General features: G+C 45.3%; 1 protein-coding gene and 1 non-coding gene across 2 annotated transcripts in view; one reads left to right on the top strand and one right to left on the bottom strand.

The window, feature by feature from the left end:
• Nucleotides 1-8,969: 8,969 nt before the first annotated feature.
• Nucleotides 8,970-9,133, bottom strand: LOC142442089 (U1 spliceosomal RNA). The gene has a single exon (XR_012783341.1). It is a non-coding gene; the product is annotated as a U1 spliceosomal RNA (small nuclear RNA).
• Nucleotides 9,134-11,792: 2,659 nt separating this feature from the next.
• NDFIP1 (Nedd4 family interacting protein 1) overlaps nt 11,793-19,996 on the top strand; it is a 58,441-nt gene continuing 50,237 nt past the window's right edge. Inside the window, exon 1 of the mRNA XM_075541753.1 lies at nt 11,793-12,065. Coding sequence (XP_075397868.1) covers nt 12,003-12,065 — 63 coding nt within the window. The 5' untranslated portion in view covers nt 11,793-12,002. The remainder of the gene's footprint in view (nt 12,066-19,996) is intronic.

Genomic DNA, 19,996 nt, shown 5'->3' on the forward strand with positions numbered 1-19,996 from the left:
CCAATTCTACCTTACAAATCTGGCTAGACCAGAACATGTACACTGGTTCAGATAAGAGCTCACGACACTGGGAATCCAGGACAGATAAACCCTTCAGGACCAATAATGGGAGTAGCTATACTAGGAGGGGAAGGGAAGGGGGGTGGGTAAGGGTGAACTGATCACAATAATCAACGTATGGCCCCCTCCCAGGGAGATGGACAACAGAAAAGTGGGTGAAGGGAGACAGCAGTCGGTGTAAGACATGAAAAAAATAAAAAGAAGAATTTATAAATTATCAAGGGTTCATGGGGGAGGGAAAAAATGAGGACCTGATACCCAAGGGCTCAAGTAGAAAGAAAATGTTTTGAAAAAGATGATGACAACATATGTACAGATGTGTTTGACACAATGGATATATGTATGGATTATGATAAGAGCTGTAAGAGCCCCCAATAAAATAAATTTTTTTTAAATTGGACCTCCCTCATGTAAGCGGTAGAGAATACGGCGAATGTAAATTGCTTTGCACAATACCTGGCGTGTGCCGTCAGTCCTCAGTACATGTCAGTCGCTGTTGTGAGAGTTCATAGGCACACACCACATGCAGATTGTAGTGCCTTACCACCTTCTTCATTTGAAAGTAAACAATTCTATGACCAAGAGTGTGGGACAGCCTAGTGTAATTGAGGATGCATGGCGGGATAGCCCACGCCAGCAGGTCAAACGCTGAACCATTTTGAATGCTTCTGCTCCACTTCCAAGGACTGCACCTAGGAGCTGCCAGCTCCGACAACTCCATGGACGGCGGCCTATTGGGAGACGAGAGAGCAGACCTAGGCCTTTCCATGCGTGCTGTTTCCAATCCTTGCTTCGGAGTCACCTGTGGATGCCCTCGAGCCTTGAACCTTTAGATTAGCAATCGAGGGACTTGGAACGATCTATTGAGTGGTCTACGGCCATGTGTGGTTATGAAATGAGGCTGGGTTCTCAGGAAAAGGGAAGCCCATCTACAGGACGCTTGGTGTGTCCTTGTCTCAGAACTCCGTTTCCATTTAGCTACCAATCTGAATTTACAATGTGTTTCTGAGACCTTGTGATTGCTTCTGTCATCATTGATTTCACAAGGCTTCATTTCCTGGGGTATCATCTTACTGTGTGCCATCCTCACTGTGTCACGGCCCCGCTCACTCCAGGGCAGAATTTTCCATCGGAGGCAGACGGTGCCTCCTCCATGGGCTTCAGTTACTAAAGATGTGAGTTGGTAATGAGTGGGGATCCTGCTAGAGAGAGCTTCCTGAATGATTGGTCAGGATTTCATGGTTTACAGAGGAGCTCCGCTTCGCTGGACCTCAGGTCATCTTACTTAGAAATGGGAGGTGCCCCCCTGTTCTTTGCCCAAGGCCTGCTGGGAGACACCCGAGCAGTGCCCTCTGAAGACCTACAGGAAGCGCCATGCAGGCCTGCCAGCGGGGATGAGCAGAAGTCAACCCTAGCTTCTCCAGTGGAGGTCCCCTGCTGCTGTTGTCTCTTTTGTGTCATAATTAGAGCGTATTGTTTCTCCCTTGGCACACCGCGGGCAGTGCTCTGCTCCCAGCTTTACAATTTCCCTTGTGTAAGCTTGTTTCCTGTGCTATCCCTAAACACAGGAGAAAACTACCATCCTGGGAAATGTGCGAAACCCTTGATTTAGCTCACCAACCAGCCAGGGGCTTGGAGGCACTTAAACACTTCCCCTGCTGCTGTGCTCTTTTTTTCTTTTTCAAGGCACTTCATTAACGCAACAGGTTGGGACATGGTACCCAAAGACGAAAGATTAAAGGTTTGATTGCCTTGTGGGCACTTGGTTGGTCCTTATACCGTGACCTCCCACAAAGCCCACAAATAGATCCTAAATGTAAGCCACGTGCCAGAAGAGGGACCACTGAAAGACTGCGTGGGTTGACTCCTAAGTCTCCCCAGGTTGTGTATTGGCCAACTTCTAGGAAACGTGTGTCGTTTACAAAGACTGTAATGTCCACGGCTGTTCCTGGAGTGGAAGAAGGTGAGGCTTTCTACTCTCCGCCAGGCCTCTAGTCGCAGGATTCCACCAGGGCAGCTGACCCAGCCCCATTGCGTTGCAGACTTAGAATGGACTCGGTGGCATTGAGTTAGGTTTTTATTTTATCCCAGGAGCTGGGCAGTGCACACCTTGCCCAATCAATGGTGGCTGCCCGTGCACCATCATTTCCAAAGCTTCAATCACATATAGTCTATTTAGAACAGTGGGGACCGTTTTAGCATCTTTAAGACCCCTGGGAAGAAATGCCCTCCTTGGCGTTTTATTTAGCTCCCAGTCCCTGCGGGTTGTTTAATTTATCAGGGGTCCTTTTAACGTTTCTCCCTGACTGGCTTTATTTATTTATTTTTATAAAGAGCACGATTACGAAGTCTTTGATGAGACAAGGGCAAGACAACAGCCGAGACATAGCATCTGGATGAGGGAGACGTTCGCATGAGGTCATAATGGTGTCCGATGGCTTGCTGGGACACTGTTGTTCTTCGATGCCATCGAGCCAGCTCTGACCATAGCGAGCTGCGCGGTCCGGCGCCATCCTCACATTATTCTTAGGCTCGAATCCTTTGTTGCTGCCACGGTGTCACTCCTCCTTGCTGGGACACATAGCTTTAAAAAGGACATGGTACTCAAAGAAGATGGTCATAAATAGGGTTGGTATCTTCAATTGCAAGTCAAATTTCAGGTGAACTGGGTCTTCATTTGGGTGCTACTAGCATTCCTGGGGCCATTTCGAGTCTACAGAGGACGACCATGTACCAGACTCCTGTTCACGTGGGGATAAGAGGGACCAGAAAACAGCAACGTCTCTTTTATGTTGCTACTTTCGTTTTGCTTTTTTTTTTCCTTTCCTCTCGTGTCCTTCTAATTTAGGATTTCCTGCTTCTTCTAACCACCTTCCATCCTTCGGGGTCCAGGCAGTGTGTAGCAGGAGTAAATGACCCTCCTCCGCATTTCTTGTGTCCCTCTGAGAGAAAGCTGGAGCGCTGGCCTATGCTGCGGCCGTGAGCTGCTGCAGAGACGGCTCTGGCTCATGACCAGAGAACTACTCCATCGGGTTTTCAAAACCACGGTCATTTGGAGGCGGAACTCTAGACCGGTCTTCCAAGGCACCTTGGGGAGGCAGGGTGTTGTGCAATACACAGCATGTGGGCCCTATCCGACCTCCTCTGGCTTCGCTATTACCACGAGGCAGGGGTCAGGCAGGCCTCTGAGCCTCTTTACGGATTCTGACATCCACTGTTCCTCCCCCAGCACTCTACTTCTGTGGGTTTGAGAATTCGCTGCATGACCACACAAACGCTCAGACCATTAAGGAAAGTCAGCAGGGAAGTTAAGGAGCCCCGGGGGCACAGTGGTTATGAGTTGGGCTGCGAACCTCAAGTTCGAGTCCAACAGCTGCTCCAAGGGAGAGAGACTGGGCTTTCTATTCCCCTAAAGCATTGTAGTCTCAGAAAGTCAGGGACAGTTCTACCCTGTCCTTTAGGGTCGCTATGAGTCAGCATGGACTCAGTGACAGTGAGTTTGGTTTGGGGATCAGGGAAGTGAACAGTTTATCACAAGTCAGGATCAGCAAACACTGAGGAGACAATCATTGGTCCACAGCCTCACCTCTCGTCAGCCAGTAGTCAAGCTGCTCCCTAATCCTTAGTCTGTCAGCCATGTGCTCCCTTGGACTCTGCCTCCATGGGCCAGGAAGGTAGCCTGTCACTTTAAGTCACAGTCCCATAGTCTCAGGCCAGAGGAGGAGAAGGTACCCCATATTCTCAGGACTGCTTTTCTGAGTCTCCATGCCCCAGTCTGCGGAGCATCTGGTCTCAGCAGCCTCTGCTACTTCAGACGGAGATAGTGGCTCTTGTCTACCGAGGAATGGCTTTGATGGAGGCGTGATTTGTCTTTTGCTCAACCATACTCCCACGGAAAAAGAAGGATGTCTTAAGTCACACCCTTGAGTAGTCTTGAAGATACCCCCCAATAAACCAAGGGTGTGATTTGGTTCACATTCTCTACTAAATCAGGTCTTAATCCCACCCTAATCTCCCTGTCCATTGGAATAGTAGGGACTACACTCTAAAATGAGATTATAGACACAGGCGTATAGTCCAGAATTAGAATACAGCACTAAGGGATTATGGCTAGAAGGGCTATATTCATGGACTACATTTTGAACCACTAATGTGGGGGCTAACAGCTGAGTGTATAATCATTTACACCACCCAGCGCTTCACTACTTGAAATCCAAACCCGACCCACTGCCACCGAGGTCATTGCGACTCATAGCAACCCGGCATAGGATTTCTGAGATGATAGATTTCACAGGAGCAGACAGCCTCGTCTTTCAGTCACTGAGCACACTGAACGCTGACCTCACGGCTAGCAGTCCAACGCTTATGTGTTTGTCGGTGGTAGAGGCTAAGCGGGTGTCAGTATTGTTGACTGAAAGAAGCCATTGCAGTCCAGTGGCGAGAAGGTCAACTAAGAAACCAAGAGTCTCGTGTTGGATTTCTACACAATTAACCCTGCTACTCTGATTCAGGTTTGTCTGAAGAAGCCATTTATGTCTTAATATATTTTCTAAATTCCTAGTCTCATCCTCTTTCCTTCCCTCTCAGCCTATAGTTGGTCTGCAAACTACAGCCCCAGGGTCCAATCTGGCCCATTCCCTGCCTTTGTTTGCTGAGAGAGCGGATGGTTTTTGAGGTCTTTAGAGGAAGAGTCCCAGGTAGAGTGGGTGATGAGTCAGGCTCCCAACCCTGAAGTCAGCAATTTGAAGCCCGCTGGCTTTCTATTCCTGCCCGATAGGTTGCTATGAGTTGGAATCACTTGATGTCAGTGAGGTGTTTTTAAATGGGTGGGGTGCAGGGGAGGGTGGTGGTGGTGGTAGGAATTGTGACCTTGGCCCAGGACCATGGCTGTTTTGTTCTACTGTACATGGGATCCTTAGGGGTCAGAGCTGACTCGATGTCACCCAGCGACAGTTCCCTTATTGCTCTGTGTGGACTAGCGGGAGAAGCTCCGGGCTTCGAAGGCCATGTTAGATAGAGCAGACTTCTAACAAACCCTTCTCAGTTACAGATTGTATAGCTCCGCTCCTGCCTAGTTCAGAAGAGGAACCGCTCAAAGATTTTTATAGTTCCTATGATGTGAAAGACAGAGGGCCATAGTTCTCCTGGAGATTAAAAAAAAAATCTAAACTGAGAGAAGAGATCGAGTCATGAACTGTGTTCCTACTTGTCCGGGTGATTTCTCCTCCCTCTCAGGGTGGATGATTCAGAGCCAGCCATTCTCATAAAAAATACTGCACATGGAAAATATTACTGTTATTCTGTGGGGAAATAAGTTTCTAAGTGCCGCAAACTGAAATGATTAACTTTCTCTGTGGAAACTCTCTTGACAACATCTCTAGTTGAAGCCAAAGGGTTCATCTGGTTTTACAGTCTTGGATTATCTTCTCTGTCTGCTTGGTTTGCCCCAGGCGTGGAGCTGAGTCAGAAATTCAGCGTTCTCTCCTTCCCTGTTCCATTTACAGGCCAACAGGAGACCTTGTTTAGAAGAGACACAGTTTCTCAATTCGCCAATGTACCTCACCTGGTGAATCAGGGCAAATACTCTTAATTTACTTACTAAAGGTTTTGGAGAACTTGGCGGAAGAGGAGCATACATGGCATAAAATGTTTTGGTTGAGACCATCAGAGGGCTTGGTAGGGATGGGAGATTGGAAGTCGATCAATTTCTTCCTTTCCAGAGGGAATATTCCTGTTGATTTCCATTCTGAGCAGGATTCATCTCCTCATGCAGGCAGTGTCTGGACATTGAGGGTGAACGTCTGGAGGAGAGCAGTAGGTGGGAGGCAGAGCACTTCCGTCTCCGCAAGTCACAGAGCCACCCGCGTCAGGAAGATGGCATGCACTTTTCTAAAGCCCTGGGAGACAAGGAGGGCCCTTTCCTTCCGATTCCTCCTTGCGGATTAATTCCAGGAAGAGGAGGAGGCTTTCTCAGTCAGGGTGCAGTATAGCACCGATGAAACAGACAACTTTCTCTAGCGTTTTAATGCTCCCCCTGCCCCCCACTATCATGACCTCATTTCTACCTAACAAATCCGACTAGACCATGGCATATACTCTGGCACAGAAAGGGGCTCACAACACAGGGAACTGAGGACAGAGAAACCCCTCAGGACAAATAATGAGAGCAGCGATACCAGGAGGGGAAGGGGAAGGTGGGGGGACAAAGGGGAAACCTATCACAAGGATCAACATATAACCCCTTCCCAGGGGGACAGACAACAGAAAAGTGGGTAAAGGGAGACAGCAGTTGGTTATCAAGGAATCATGAGGAAGAGGGGAAAGAGGATCTGATATCAAGGGCTCAAGTAGAAAGAAAATGTTTTGAAAATGATGATGGCAACATAGGTACAAATGTTCTTGACACAATGAATGGATGTATAGATTGTGACAAGAGCTGTAAGAGTCCCCAACAAAATGATATTTTTAAAGAAAAAAAGAAAAGAAAGGAAACTTTCTGTTCCTATAAAGCGCTATAATCTCTGAAACCCATAGTTCTACTCCGTGCGACAGGTCCTATGAGTTGGCATCACCAGGATGGCAGTGAGACATGCAAGTCTGGACAATTTGGACCAAAAAAGGGGCTGCATTTCTACTTTCCCTTTGATGAGATCTGTTTAAATTCATTTCAAATTGTTTCTCCATCCCCAATCCCTTGTTTAGAATGAATCCCTGGTTTTTATTAACTTTGAAAGTTTTTGGGGATTAAAAACAATATCTGAGAGGCAGAAAAGGGAGGGGAAAATATGAGACTTGAGTGTCCCGCTTTGTGAGTTCTCCAGCTTGGCACGCTGCTCTCCCAGCATAGGAATATGGGAAGCTAGCGCCTTCGACAGGAGCCCCGGTGGAGTCGGAGGTCACACATTGGGCTGCTAACCATCGGGTCAGCCCTTTGAAACCACCAGTTGTGCTGAGAGAGAAACCCGAGGCTTCTTACTCCTGCAGAGTTATAGTCTCATAAACCCACCAGGGCAGTTCTACTCTGTCCCCTGGGCACACGAGAGGTTGGAACTGACTCCGACTCCATGCCAGTGAGTTTGGTTTTGGTTTTGACAGCACCTGGGAACTAGGAACACACAGGTAGGTGTCTGGATACTGACAGAGGATTCAAGACAGGGAAGGTGAATAGCTATAATTAAAAACAAATGTTTAGCATATTTATTGCTACGATGGAGGGGCCCTGGTGGCTTAGTGGGCTATGCACTCAGCTGCTAAGCACAATGTCAACAGTTCAAATCTACAGCCGCTCTGCAGGAGAAAGATGAGACTGTCTACTCTCACAGATTTGAGGCCGTGGAAGCTCAAAGGAGTAGTTGTACTCTGTCCTATAAGGTCGCTGTGAGCCAGGATACACTCGGTCGATGGCAGTGAGTTTGGTTTTGGTATTGCAATGATAATCATAGACTGGCTGTATTTCAATAGCAAACGAGATAAAATCATCTGTTTAAAGTGCATTCTTAAAGAACGCCTATTCCTTTGGATTTCAAGTTCTTTGGCTATCACGCATTACCTATAGGAAGAACATAGCTAGTAGGTTATTTTTAGGTGCGATAAATCAAAGTATAAAGAACGTGAGCTTGTACTGAAAATTAGATTTACTATATTTAAAAAGTCATGAATAGCTGAGATTTGTATTGATTATAATTTGCTTCTGTATATAGATGTGATAGCTAAGGTTTATTGTGCCAACCTGGCTGATGAACACATGTGGGATTAATTGAAGGGCAGAGAGATAAATTATTTGGCGAGCCTCACCTGTCTGCTCTCTTGCTCTCTGATGGTTGGACCAGGGTGCAGCTGCCTTAGCTAGTTCTCTGCCTCAGCTGGCAAGGCTCACTTCCTGCGAGACATCCCTGAGGAGAAGCCTCAACATGGACCTACCCTGATGCAGCCCTGCCAGCACTAAGATGCTTACATGTTCACTGATTTGGCTTTCCTCCTGCAGTCAACGTCATTGTGTGTGTGTTGTAAGTTTGAGGAGGACTTTGGAGATTGATGTCGGACATGTGGGCTAATGTCAGACTTATGGGCTTGGACTGGACTGGGTTGGGATGCTTAATGTACAATTGGCCTCTATGTAAAACTCACTTATAAAATATGAGTGTTTATGAAATTTGTTTCTCTAGACTACCTAGACTAAGACAATAGACAACCCAGGGTGGGCTCAAAACAGAGCCATGTTTTAAAATACGCCATTAACCAAACTTGGCTCTCAAAAGCTAAAACAATGTTAATGTTGATGCCAATTGTAGACTACCATATTGGAAAGGCAATCAAGAAGATCTAGGCATTGCAACAAGTTTCCCAGATCAAGTTTTTGTTTTTCTTAGTTGGACCCACGAGTGACGCAATCTCAGACATCTGGGTGTTAGACGCAACAGACCACGAATGCCTGCTGTAGTATCAGGAGCTTGAAGCCTTGATGCTGTGCGATCAGGCTATCGGGGAAAAGACAACCAGCTCTTATCTTCACAATGCTTATCATTTATTTGTGTGATATGGGTTTAAAAGCCGGGTTCACGGGCTTGCAATGTAACCTATTTAACCTCTCCAGGCATAATTGCCTCATTTTTGGGGGGCCAGTTATGCTGGCCTCTAACCAATTCTTCTGCACAGTGAGCTCTTTCTCCTCTCATCCTTTGTCCCCCTTTGTTCCTATAACTCGTCAAGCTGTTTGTTTGTCTACATCTTTCAGGTTTGGGTTTCCATGTCACAAGCTACAATCGAGGTATTAAAACACTAGAGGACTCCAACTTTCAGGTCTGGAACCGAATTCACTCAAACAGTAGACGAACAATAGCAGGTCTATAAGGGGGACAGCAGCACCAGGGAAGTAAGAACCCTTGACAATGATCAATTCTTTTTTTTTTCAGGGGAGAGCACGAACGCAATCCCCCACTACCACAAATTATGCAGTCGAGTTTCCCACATTTGGGGAAATCTCAGGGGTCAGCACATCCGGAGTGCAATGGATAAGCCTTGCCCTGGGAAAACCACCTTCGTGATCATGGTATCTCCCCTGCCAGGTAAGTATAATAATCAATTCTTTAAGATCAGATGGGAAGCATTTACTGAAAGGCAAAGTTCAGAAGGGTTAGAAACGAGGGAGTGTGGGAGCAGACAGTCTTAAGCTGGACTCTGAGAAAGGCATCCCCAGGCATCTGAGAAACAGTGCATTTATGGGACCATCTGCAACACATTTCCTTCTCTAAGCGAGACAGGACCATCGCCATATTCCACAGTGCGAGCAAGGCCCCCTGGGAAGAAGCAGTCATCTCATTCCCAGGAAGCTGAGGCACAGAGTGGCTTGACCTGCAACTATGATAAACACGCTCTCCTGTTCCCTGGGAAACAGCGGAAACACAGCATTCTGCAGGTGTTCAGTGATACTCCCCTCCAGACTGTGGACTAATTGGCTAGAGATATTCTGGCCCCTTTGTTTGCCTTCAAGGAAATTGTCAACAAATCCGTTGTGTGAGAACTCGTCACGGAATGCAGGATAGGTGACAAGAACTGTATATAAACCTGCCTTGAATGAGGTTTGGGGCCTTGGGATCCCTTCTCCTGGAGCCCCCTACTTCCCAACTGTATCTTATCTTTCTCAATTTCGACCTGCCCCTGTGAGTGAGTAAGGGGGCACTTCACAGGGAGGAATGGAACCAGGGGACACGGGGCTGAGTCCTGGGACAGTGGGGGAACTGCAATGAATTGTGATGAACCAAAATGTGCATGCATTGTGGAGTGCCAAACAGGGCTCCGTAAACCTTCACCCAATTCACAATAAAGAATAGCAAACAAAAGGAAAAAAAACCCAAACAATAACAAAAACCATTGGAGGACGGTATAAACAAGAGGATGCTACTATTGCAAATAAGCTTTGAGACCCAAGGGGCCTCAGAAATCCTGAGGATTAGGGTCTGCAAACCTTGCTGTGAAGGGGCCAGATAGTATCTTTTGCGGGCCATACTAAACAGCTGTTGTGTGCCAAGAAAACTTAACATTGACACTGAAATCTGAATTTCCCATTGTTCTTTTTATATTTAAATTAAAAAAAAATTTTATTGGAGGCTCGTACAACTCCTATCACAATCTATACATCCATCCATTGCACATTTGTGCATTTGTTGCCATCATAATTTTCAAAACATTTTCTTTCTATTTGAGACCTTGGTATCAGTTTCTCATTTTTCCCCCTCCCTCCATGAACCCTTGGTAATTTATAAATTATTATTTTTTCTTGTCTTACACTGACCGATGTCTCCCTTCACCCACTCTTCTGTTGTCCATCCCCCAGGGAGGGGGTTATATGGAGGTCATTGTGATTGGTTCCCCTTATCTTTCCCCACCTTCCCCTTCCCCTCTTGGTATCACTACTCTCAATATTGATCCTGAGGGGTTTATCGTCCTGGATTCCCTGTGTTTCTAGCTCTTATCTGTACCCATGTACATGCTCTGGTTTAGCAGATTTATAAGGTAGAATTGGGGTCATGATGGGGGGGAGCATTAAAAACTAGAGGAAAGTTGTATGTTTCATTGGTGGTATACTGCACCCTGACTGGCTCATTTCCTCTTGGAGACCCTTCTAAAAAGGGATGTTCAGTTGTCTACAGATGGGCTTTGGGTCTCCACTTGCACCCCCCCACCCCTGCATTCACAATGATATGATTTTTTGTTCTGAGTCTTTGATGCCTGATAGCTGAACCTATCAACACCTCATGATCACACAGGCTGGTGTGCTTCTTCCATGTGGGTTTTGTCACTTCTCAGGTAGATGGCTATCTTCAAGCCTTTAAGACCCCAGATGTTATATCCTTTGATAGCTGGGCACCATCAGCTTTCTTCACATTTGCTTACGCACACATTTGTCTTCAGAGATCAGGCTGGGAAGGTGAGCATCATGGAATTCCCCAATATCAATTATGTGGACAGCCCCGCCCTCCTCCCCCCGCCCAAGAATTTCCCATGTTTCTTACAAGGAACCCTGGTGGTGTAGTGGTTATGCATTAGACCCTTAACCACAAGGTCTACAGTTCAAAACCACCAGTAACTCCCCGCTTTCTACTCCCAAATATTACAGTCCTGGAAGCTTAGAGAGGCCGCTGGGTTTGTTTGCCGACTCCTGTAATGAAGCACAGTCTCCGAAACCCACAGTCAGTCCTGCCCTGTCATAGGGGTTCGCTCTGAGTCGGAACTGAGTGGATGGCAATGAGTCATATTTTTCACAATCATGGTGGCTCACCAGATTTGCCGCCTCCCCCCCATCTCCGACCCCCTCGAGCTGTCGCTGACTGATCCCCTGATCGGTGAGGATGGCAGCCTATCACGGTAGATGCAACAGGGAGACGAGGGATTAGATCATTGCAAGATTGTCCACCTCCCTGAACACCCAGCACTTCCTCTAAAATTGGGCTGTGTCATGGGGTTGAGGAGGGTTAGCCGAGAAAACATGGGGGAAGCCCAGAGCCGGGTACAGGTGAGGGCCAGCGGGGCTAGAAGCGGGCAGTAGCGGGTTAGTCTTCAGTTCTGCGCGGAATCAATCGGACGCAGGTTGGAGCGGCGGACCCCAGAGGGGCGCGGCGGCGGCACGGCGGCGCGCGGGCGGTGGGCGGGGCGCGAGGCGGGGCACGGGGCGGGGCGAGGGCCGGGGGCGGGGCGTCGCGTCGTCGCCGCCGCCGCCGTCCGCGCCGCCGTCGCCGTGGTCCCCGCCTCCTCCCCAGGGGCCGCGTCCGAGCCTCAGCGGCAGCGGCGGCGCTCGCAGCCGAGAAGAGCGTCTCGCCCGGGAGCGGCGGCGGCCATCTAGACCCACCGAGGCGCGTCCCCCTCAGCCTCCCGGCGCCCCCAGGCCCCAGCGCGCCCCTCCGCTCGCTCGTCCGTTCGCCCTCCCCTCCGTGTCCCGCTGCGCCATGGCCTTGGCGACGGCGGCGCTGGCGGCGGTCGAGCCGGCCTCCGGCAGCCGGTACCAGCAGGTGAGCAGCGCTCAGGTCCCGCCCCGGCCCCTGCTCCACCCGCCCCACCGGCCGCCTCGAGCCGCGCTGGCCCGGCCTGCGGCCGACGCGACGTCGGGGCTTGGCAGGCCGCGCTGGGCCCGGGCGGGCCGGGCTCGGGTCTCACGCCGCCGCGGGCCTGCCCGGTCGCTCCGGGACTCGGGCCGCGGGTGGGGGCGGTGGGAAAGCCGCCACGGGGCCTGGGTCACGCATTCCCGCGGGCGGGCGGGCGGGTCCGGCTGGCATTCATTTCATGTTCCCCTTTCCGCCCTTGGTTGATGTCATTGGCAAGGGGGGGATGGGGGGTGGGCGACAAGAAATGGCCATGGAAACGGGGTGGTGAGAGAAGATTAAAATCACTGCCGCCGCGGCCGACGGTTCCCCGCTGCGAGATGCGATTACTCAGATTCCGGGTCGGATCTGTGTGTGTCAAAGCCCACCCGCCTCGCCTCCGTTTGAAGACCGAAGTAAAAAAAAAAATAAAATAAAAAGCCTTCGTTTAGGAAAAGGCGATGTTTGCCTGCGATGATGCCTCAAGATGTCGAGTTTCCGTGAAGGCTGCAGGGCGGGTGCGTGTTTCAGACGCCGGGAAACGATTCTTTAAGAGATTGAATAGCCCAGTGGGGAGGGGATGATTGCATAGGGAGGATTGGCGTATTATCGTGGGTATGATTTATAAATTGAGGCCCTGGGGGAAAACAGCTGCTTGTTTTTCTCGATACTGTCCCGCCGCCTCCCGCTTCCTCCATTCCCCGCCCCCCCCCCCCCCCCCCGGAAATAGAGCGGGACCTGCTGCAGGGTTTTTAAAGGTATTTAATCTCAAACGTCGTAATTGGGAACTGAGCCAGGTAATAACTGCTGTGTGTTGGAACTGCAAGTTTTGTCGGGTTTCAAGTGCTATCAGCATCATTTGCATATCGTGTCAATCTGCTCTTTTTTGGAATCAAGCGCCCTAGCGTAGGTGATGTATAATGTTATATTTTAGAAATAAGGGAAACCAGTCTGATCGAAGCACGGAGCCGAACGCTGGTGAGGCCACTTTATTGGCTTGTTTTGCTGTGGTCAGTGCTGTGTTGTAATTTCCTCCTTCCTTAGGCTCCCACTCCGGAGATGTCTGCTTAAGAATTTAGCGTCTAGATTTCATAAATACGCCCAAATTGATGGCAGTGCAGGCTAGTCCTTAGATCTCTTCCCAGACCGAGGTTGGGCATCTGCTTCTTTGGTCGGGTCTGACCTTGGGCAAGGCCCTGGGTCCCTCACAGACTTCATTAGTAACACGGGGATGACAACTATCACTTAGCTGTAACCACGGTGTGTGCGTGTTATGCTAACCCATAATGCCCTCTGACTTTTCCAAACCCTTTTAAGTGAGACAAGCAAAACGCTGTTTTTGGTTTAATCCCCTTTGTACTGCCATCTCCTTGAGCTATTAGGCAATGCCAACATAAAGCTAGAATACAAAAAATCTGATGGGAGTATCAAAATTATGTACGACTCGGTGTGGCATTTCATAGCTTTAAATATGCAGAATTGAGCTATATCAGGGGCAGGCCATCTTTATCGCTCATTTTATTCTTTTGAAAATCGTCATGATTTTGAAGAAATAACCTTCCTAGGAAATAAATAAAATTCCGTAGAAGCAAAACAACAGAAACAAAAGCAAACAAGCCTCAGACCAACCGAAACAAAAGTCTATCAACCATAGATCAGTATTTGAAGTTCATGTTTTTATGTGTATCTTTGTGGATTTACGGCTATGTATATATGCACAAGCATAGTCGGTGTACACCTACACAGATAAGGATAGCTAAACTAATATTGATTGAGCATTTACTATGCACCAGGCATAGTACTAAGTGCTTTATACCATATCCCATTTAATCCTCCCAAAACCCTCATGAGACAGCTATTATTCTCATTTCTCAGAGGAGAAAATTAAGACTCCGAGAGGCCCAGGAACTTACTCAAGGTCACAAAGATTCTAAGTGACTACAGAGATTTATATATACCTACTCAGAAGACAGATTCCTGGTCCACATATAGGCATATGCATTAGCAGATGTGTATACATGCATCTTAAGCACACACACATGCATATACAGGCATGGTTTTGTACACCCACATGCAGTTCTATAGACAGCAGATCGCACTTACATGCACTTTTTTCACGTGTATGCTTATGTACCCATGTTCTCATTTATCTCATGTTTTCAGATATGTGTGCTCACAAATTATACATATATGTACAAAGGCACACCTAGATATGTAATAAATATGTGCTCTTAATTTAATATGATTGTATAATATGCTAATGCCTGCATAGCATATAATCATGTGGCAGAACCACCATTTAATGAAACATTTGCCTACTTGTCCATATATATATGTATATATATATGTATTTACTGAAATTTCTCTTAGATACATCTTCACCTATTTAGTATAAATTTCTAGATAGGAAAATGCTTGGACAAAGAATATACATATTTAAAAGGCTTTTCGATTACACCATTGGCAGCTTGGTGGGAGCATGATACTGTGGTTGTCACAAAAGGCTTTCCTGGCTTCTGTTTGATTGGGCCGATCAAATGGCGCTGCCGCGTTAGCCAGCTCAATGTGATGGGAATCTATTATTGATTTACAAATGCCAATTCGGTTTTGCCTTTATGGTTTGTTGGTAGTACACGATGTGCATCAATTGAAGTTGGCTTCATGACAGACTACACAGAAGGCTGGGCTCCTAGGTTTCCTTCAGCTTTATTTTGTAATATGTCTGCAGTTTGAAGTTGAGCTGTACATCCAAATGTACAGAAGCACTGTTTCCCAAAGGTCTGTGTAGATTCATAGCCCAGGTTTGAGAAACCGGTTGTGTTTTGTGCCCCTGAGATGCTGGCTCTGCTAGTCTTCTATTCCAGACCCTCTGCCTTGTTGGAAGACATGGTTAGGTAGATTGTGAATGTTACCCAGTGTTTTGTAAAGTGTTTGGAGATGATTGGATTTGCATTCAGGATAAATAGACTATGACGACACCACTTCACAGATTTAACAATAGATGGCAGAATATATACCTTTAGTCTTAACTTGGTGCCTGCTGGAAAAGTTGCCTGCTTTGGAAAGTCAACAGTCAGTAGTGTAGCTTGCTGACCTTGTAGGGAAGCTATTGGGAAGGATACCTGCTTAGATACATTCTCTCTCAGAATTGTAGAACCTATTGTTGACCCATTCTTATTTTCTGGCCTGGCTTTACTAGTTGAACCTAATTAAAGGAGGATTAATCACCTTAATTGTTCTGTCAGTTAGCAGATGTGTATACCCAGATGTGCTGGGAATAAGGCAAAACTTCCTGGTCTGGCAGAGACCAAGGCCTAGCTGCACAGCTGTCAGACTTGATGCCATTTGAGTTGATGCCACTCCCTGGTTTGCCTGCACATAACTTTAGGTCACTTCATAGTAGACACTAATTTTATCCCACCACTTTACATTAAATTACATTTTGAAGCAAGACCTACTTTGACTTTGTGTTTGTATTAATAGAAAAACAAAATAAAGAAAACTTGAAATAAATTCAGGTGACAGCCCCCAATTTCTTAGACTTATGATAATTTCTTTTAAAAGAATTTTCTTGTATTATGTTTGAACAAGTACAGTTGCTTAGTGGAAGCATATTTGTACATGAGAATAAGTCAAAAATTATTGCTGCAAAATCATAGAAACTGGCTCAGCAGATCCTCTCAGAAGCCATGTTTTGATTGGACTTTTTTTAAAGGTGCCCTAGTGAAACTAAGACAAGTATATACTTAGAGAACTTGTCAACAACCGTCCACGGATTACAGAGACATGTTTAAACATGGGTGTTTTTAAATAAACCCGTGAGCATATGAACTAGAACCCAAGCAGCCATACTTTTGACTTACCCTCATACTAATGGACGATGCCCATTTACATAAAGCAACATTCAACACTTTCGCTAGAGATTAATGCTGGAATCAGCTAGATTGTTTCATGCTTATTCTCGTTATTTTTTTGTTGTTGTTATCATATATCAAATTTGTTGGACTTTCCGTGTTTCCATTTGTGATTGGTATCAGTGGCTGGCTACGTAAAGTACAAAGTGAGCCCTTGCCTTCATTTAGTGGAGCAGTGAAGCAGATTTTATCAGATGTCACTTAGCACATCCTGTTTTACAATGAAGCTGACTAATTCTTCTTTGGAATCGCATGCTTTATATTAAAATCCCCAGTACTAATTTTATTTTAAATTTACTTTTCAACAGTTTTATTGGCATATGATTTACATGTCATGCAATTCAGTAGTTCAGTCACATCAAGAAGAGTTGTACAATCATTACCACAACCCAATACTAGTTTTAAATCCTAATCAAATTTAAGAAGATATCCAGTAATATACATTCTTTTTTTTGTTGTAATATACATTCTTAAGGTAGTTTGTTTCACTTAATGCATTTCTTACACTTCTGACTCCACCCATGAGCAGTGAGCACAATCGTGATGATTTTCCTCCTGTTGCCTTGAAGCTAGTATGCTGGAACAGGCTCAGTAGCAAGCACAATCGGAGGTTCCAATGTGGTTTGGAGGCCTGTTTGAAGCCTGGATAGATGATGCATAGAAGTACATGTATTTAGGGAGTAGTAGTGTCTGTTCATCACAATTTTACTTGGTCACCCAGTGATTGAAAGTTTCATTTAAAAGGAAACTTGTTACCCAACAGTCCAAGGACACATTATTCCTGTGCTGGAATCAAGGAGTAACTTTCTATTCCTTATGATTTAACGTTCTTACCGGTCTCTCTCAGAGGTGTAACTGCTTCTTACATGTGGTCAGCTTTCTGTAGGCGTGTTCCCTGTTTTCTATGCTTTTTTTGTTTTTTAATGTGTTAAATATATATTTGTATACTCACACACATATATACTTAACACAAACGGCAAATGTATATGTATTTCAACATTTTTTACATGTACAGTTCAGCAACATAAATGACTTTCATCATGTGCTCCTTTCACCGTGGTTTCGAAAAAGTCTGATCACCTTGAGCAGAAGTTCAGGCTTCCCTAAGGAGTGATTCCCTCTGCCGCCCTCCTGCCTTTTCCTGGTAAGCACTAATAAACGATAAATTCTCCTTTGTCCTTTTTTCTTTTGAAAGCGCTGAATTTTTTTGTATTTTAAAAGTAAACTTAAATTGGGGAGGCAGTTTTAGATATACAGAAAAATGGAGAAGATGTACAGAGTCCTCAGTGCCCTATTTTTCACTGTTGATTATTGACGTTCACACCATTTTGTGTGGTCAACTCATCGTCACCCAGATGGCCGAGTAGAAGTTCCCCATAGGCTTTTTTGTTTTATCGACCCCTTTATTTCCAGAGTTACTTAGGCAGGCACCTCTTACTCCTTTAATAGGGTGGCTGCATATTCTCATATTAGATTGTTTAGTCATATTTTGAATTCTATCTTGTGATCCTTCAACCGCCTAAAGTAATTTTTAAAAACTTGGCGTACATTAAGGCTTACTCTCTATGCTGTCAAGGTCAGTAAGTTTGATGAATGTATAGTATCTGTTTTTTTCACCTTTTAAAAATGATTGATACCCTATTAGCAATAATTTTTTGTTTATCCCTGTATGATGTGCATGTGTGCACATATATCGTTACATGTATACATTCATGCAGGCATGCGTACATGCATATATGTCTACACATATATATGCACTCATAGAGTAGCCACATACATATTTTTAGTTTTTTGTAGTATTTTCTTTTTAAAAATGTATTAACTTTGTTGAAAGTAAGCACAGTAAAGCATAATCCAGTCCAATTGCATCAATGGCCATTATTACTTGATCTTCTTGCATTTAGTAGTTTTGTTTTCAGCTGTTTGCAAAGCCCGAATTACTATAGCAGTAGAGCCTAAAGAAGTGTGATTTGAGGATTGTCTGTAGCCAGGGGACTCTTGTACATGATTGAGAGCTGACAGATTGTCCTCACACTTTTGTCCTTGTGTATTGAGTTGCTTTTTCTGATGGACTTAAAGGCTGTTTAAAATCCATTCTGCTCAGCTGTGCACGTGAGGATGGGCAACACTGATGCCCTTACACTCACTGGCCCAATTCCCTTAGGTGGCTGAGAAAACAAGGTTGCTTACAGGTATACAGTGGACCTCGTGAGACTTAACTTGTCACCATTCACCATTGTCACTATTCAGCTCTGACCAATATGAACAGCTTCGTAGAGGGGAGACGAGAAAATTATGCTGGGCAAGGAAGGTAGTCATGGGCTTATTGTATTGGCATCTGCCATTGTGTGGAAGGTTTAAATATCTTTTATTTGTGTCAGGTTTCATGTAATCCAAATGCCATTTTAGTTTTAAGACATTACATTTCACTGAAAATACTTAAGTGATACCCTATAATTATGTTTCAAAGGATATCAGTAATTACTAGGATTGTAATTCTAGCACTGATTTTATGTTTGCTTATCAGGATGTTTTAATTGTAATTTAGCTGTAGTTAGTTCTTGTTGATCAGGTTTAAAAGGTTTTAGTGAAATAGATTTATTTTTTCCTTTTAAAAATACATAAAGAAGCTTTCAACAACTTTAGTAATAAAAAGACGATCAAATATTTGGTATTCCTCCAGAGGCTCGAAGGATATCTGCAAAAAGGATGATGGTGCTTTTTAAATTTTCTCTATATTTTTCTGCGTGGTATTTTTCTCCTTATGTAACTTTTATAATCAGAAATAAAAACATTACTGCTTTTAAGAATGTTACTAATATATTATATATTTATATATATATATATATATATATTTTTTTTTTAAAGAAGAAGCACACCAGTCTGTGTGATCACAAGGTGTCGAAAGGATCAGGTATCAGGCATCATCAGAACAAAAAATCATATCAATGTGCATGAAAGGGAGTGCGGCGTGGGGACCTAAAGCCCATCTGTAGGCAACTGGACATCCCCTTACAGAAGGGTCACGGGGAGCAGACGAGTCAGTCAGGGTGCGATGTAGCAAGGATGAAACATACAACTTTCCTCTAGTTCCTAAATGCTTCCTCCCTACCCCCACTATCATGATTCCGATTCTACCTTACAAATCTGGCTTGACCAGAGGATGTACACTGGTACAGATAGCAACTGGAAACACGGACTCCAGGAGGAATGATCCCTTCAGGACCAGTGGTGAGAGTGGCGATACCGGGAGGGTGGGATGGAAAGGGGAACTGATTACAAGGATATACATATAACCTCCTCCCTGGGGGACTGACAACAGACAAGTGGGTGAAGGGAGACGTCGGACAAAATAATAATTTATAAATTATCAAGGGTTCATGAGGGAGGGGAAAGTGGGGAGAGAGGAAAAAAAATTAGCTGATGCCAGGGGCTTAACTGGAGAGCAAATGTTTTGAGAATGATGAGGGCAATGAATGTACAAATGTGCTTTACACAATTGATGTATGTATGGATTATGAAAACACTATTTTATATATATATGTACATCGATTGTACATGCAGTACTGAATGCTTTTTATCCTGCCGAATTTGTGCATTGGTTTAAAAATGCCTAGTGACCATTTTGTAAAGATGCTTACAAACCATTTGTAATTTAATTAATTATAAGGTATTTATGAAAAATACCCACTCACTGCTTAAATACTTTAGGTTCAAAAGTATGTTCCCTGGGTCTTCTAGTCCAAACAACTCTACCAAAGGTGGTGGACTGTTGCTTTGTTATCTGTCTATCTGTCCCTTCAGCCCTTTGTTTAAATAACACTCAGACAGTCCTTGTGCAGAGTGTTGTTGTTATCTGCTCTGGCGCTGACCCCCAGTTCATGGTGTCCATGTGCACAGCAGACAAAACCGCGTGATCCTCTGCTGTCTCCACACTCAAATAGTGAG

The sequence above is a fragment of the Tenrec ecaudatus genome, chromosome 2, assembly GCF_050624435.1.
Source record: "Tenrec ecaudatus isolate mTenEca1 chromosome 2, mTenEca1.hap1, whole genome shotgun sequence".
NCBI lineage: Eukaryota > Metazoa > Chordata > Mammalia > Afrosoricida > Tenrecidae > Tenrec > Tenrec ecaudatus.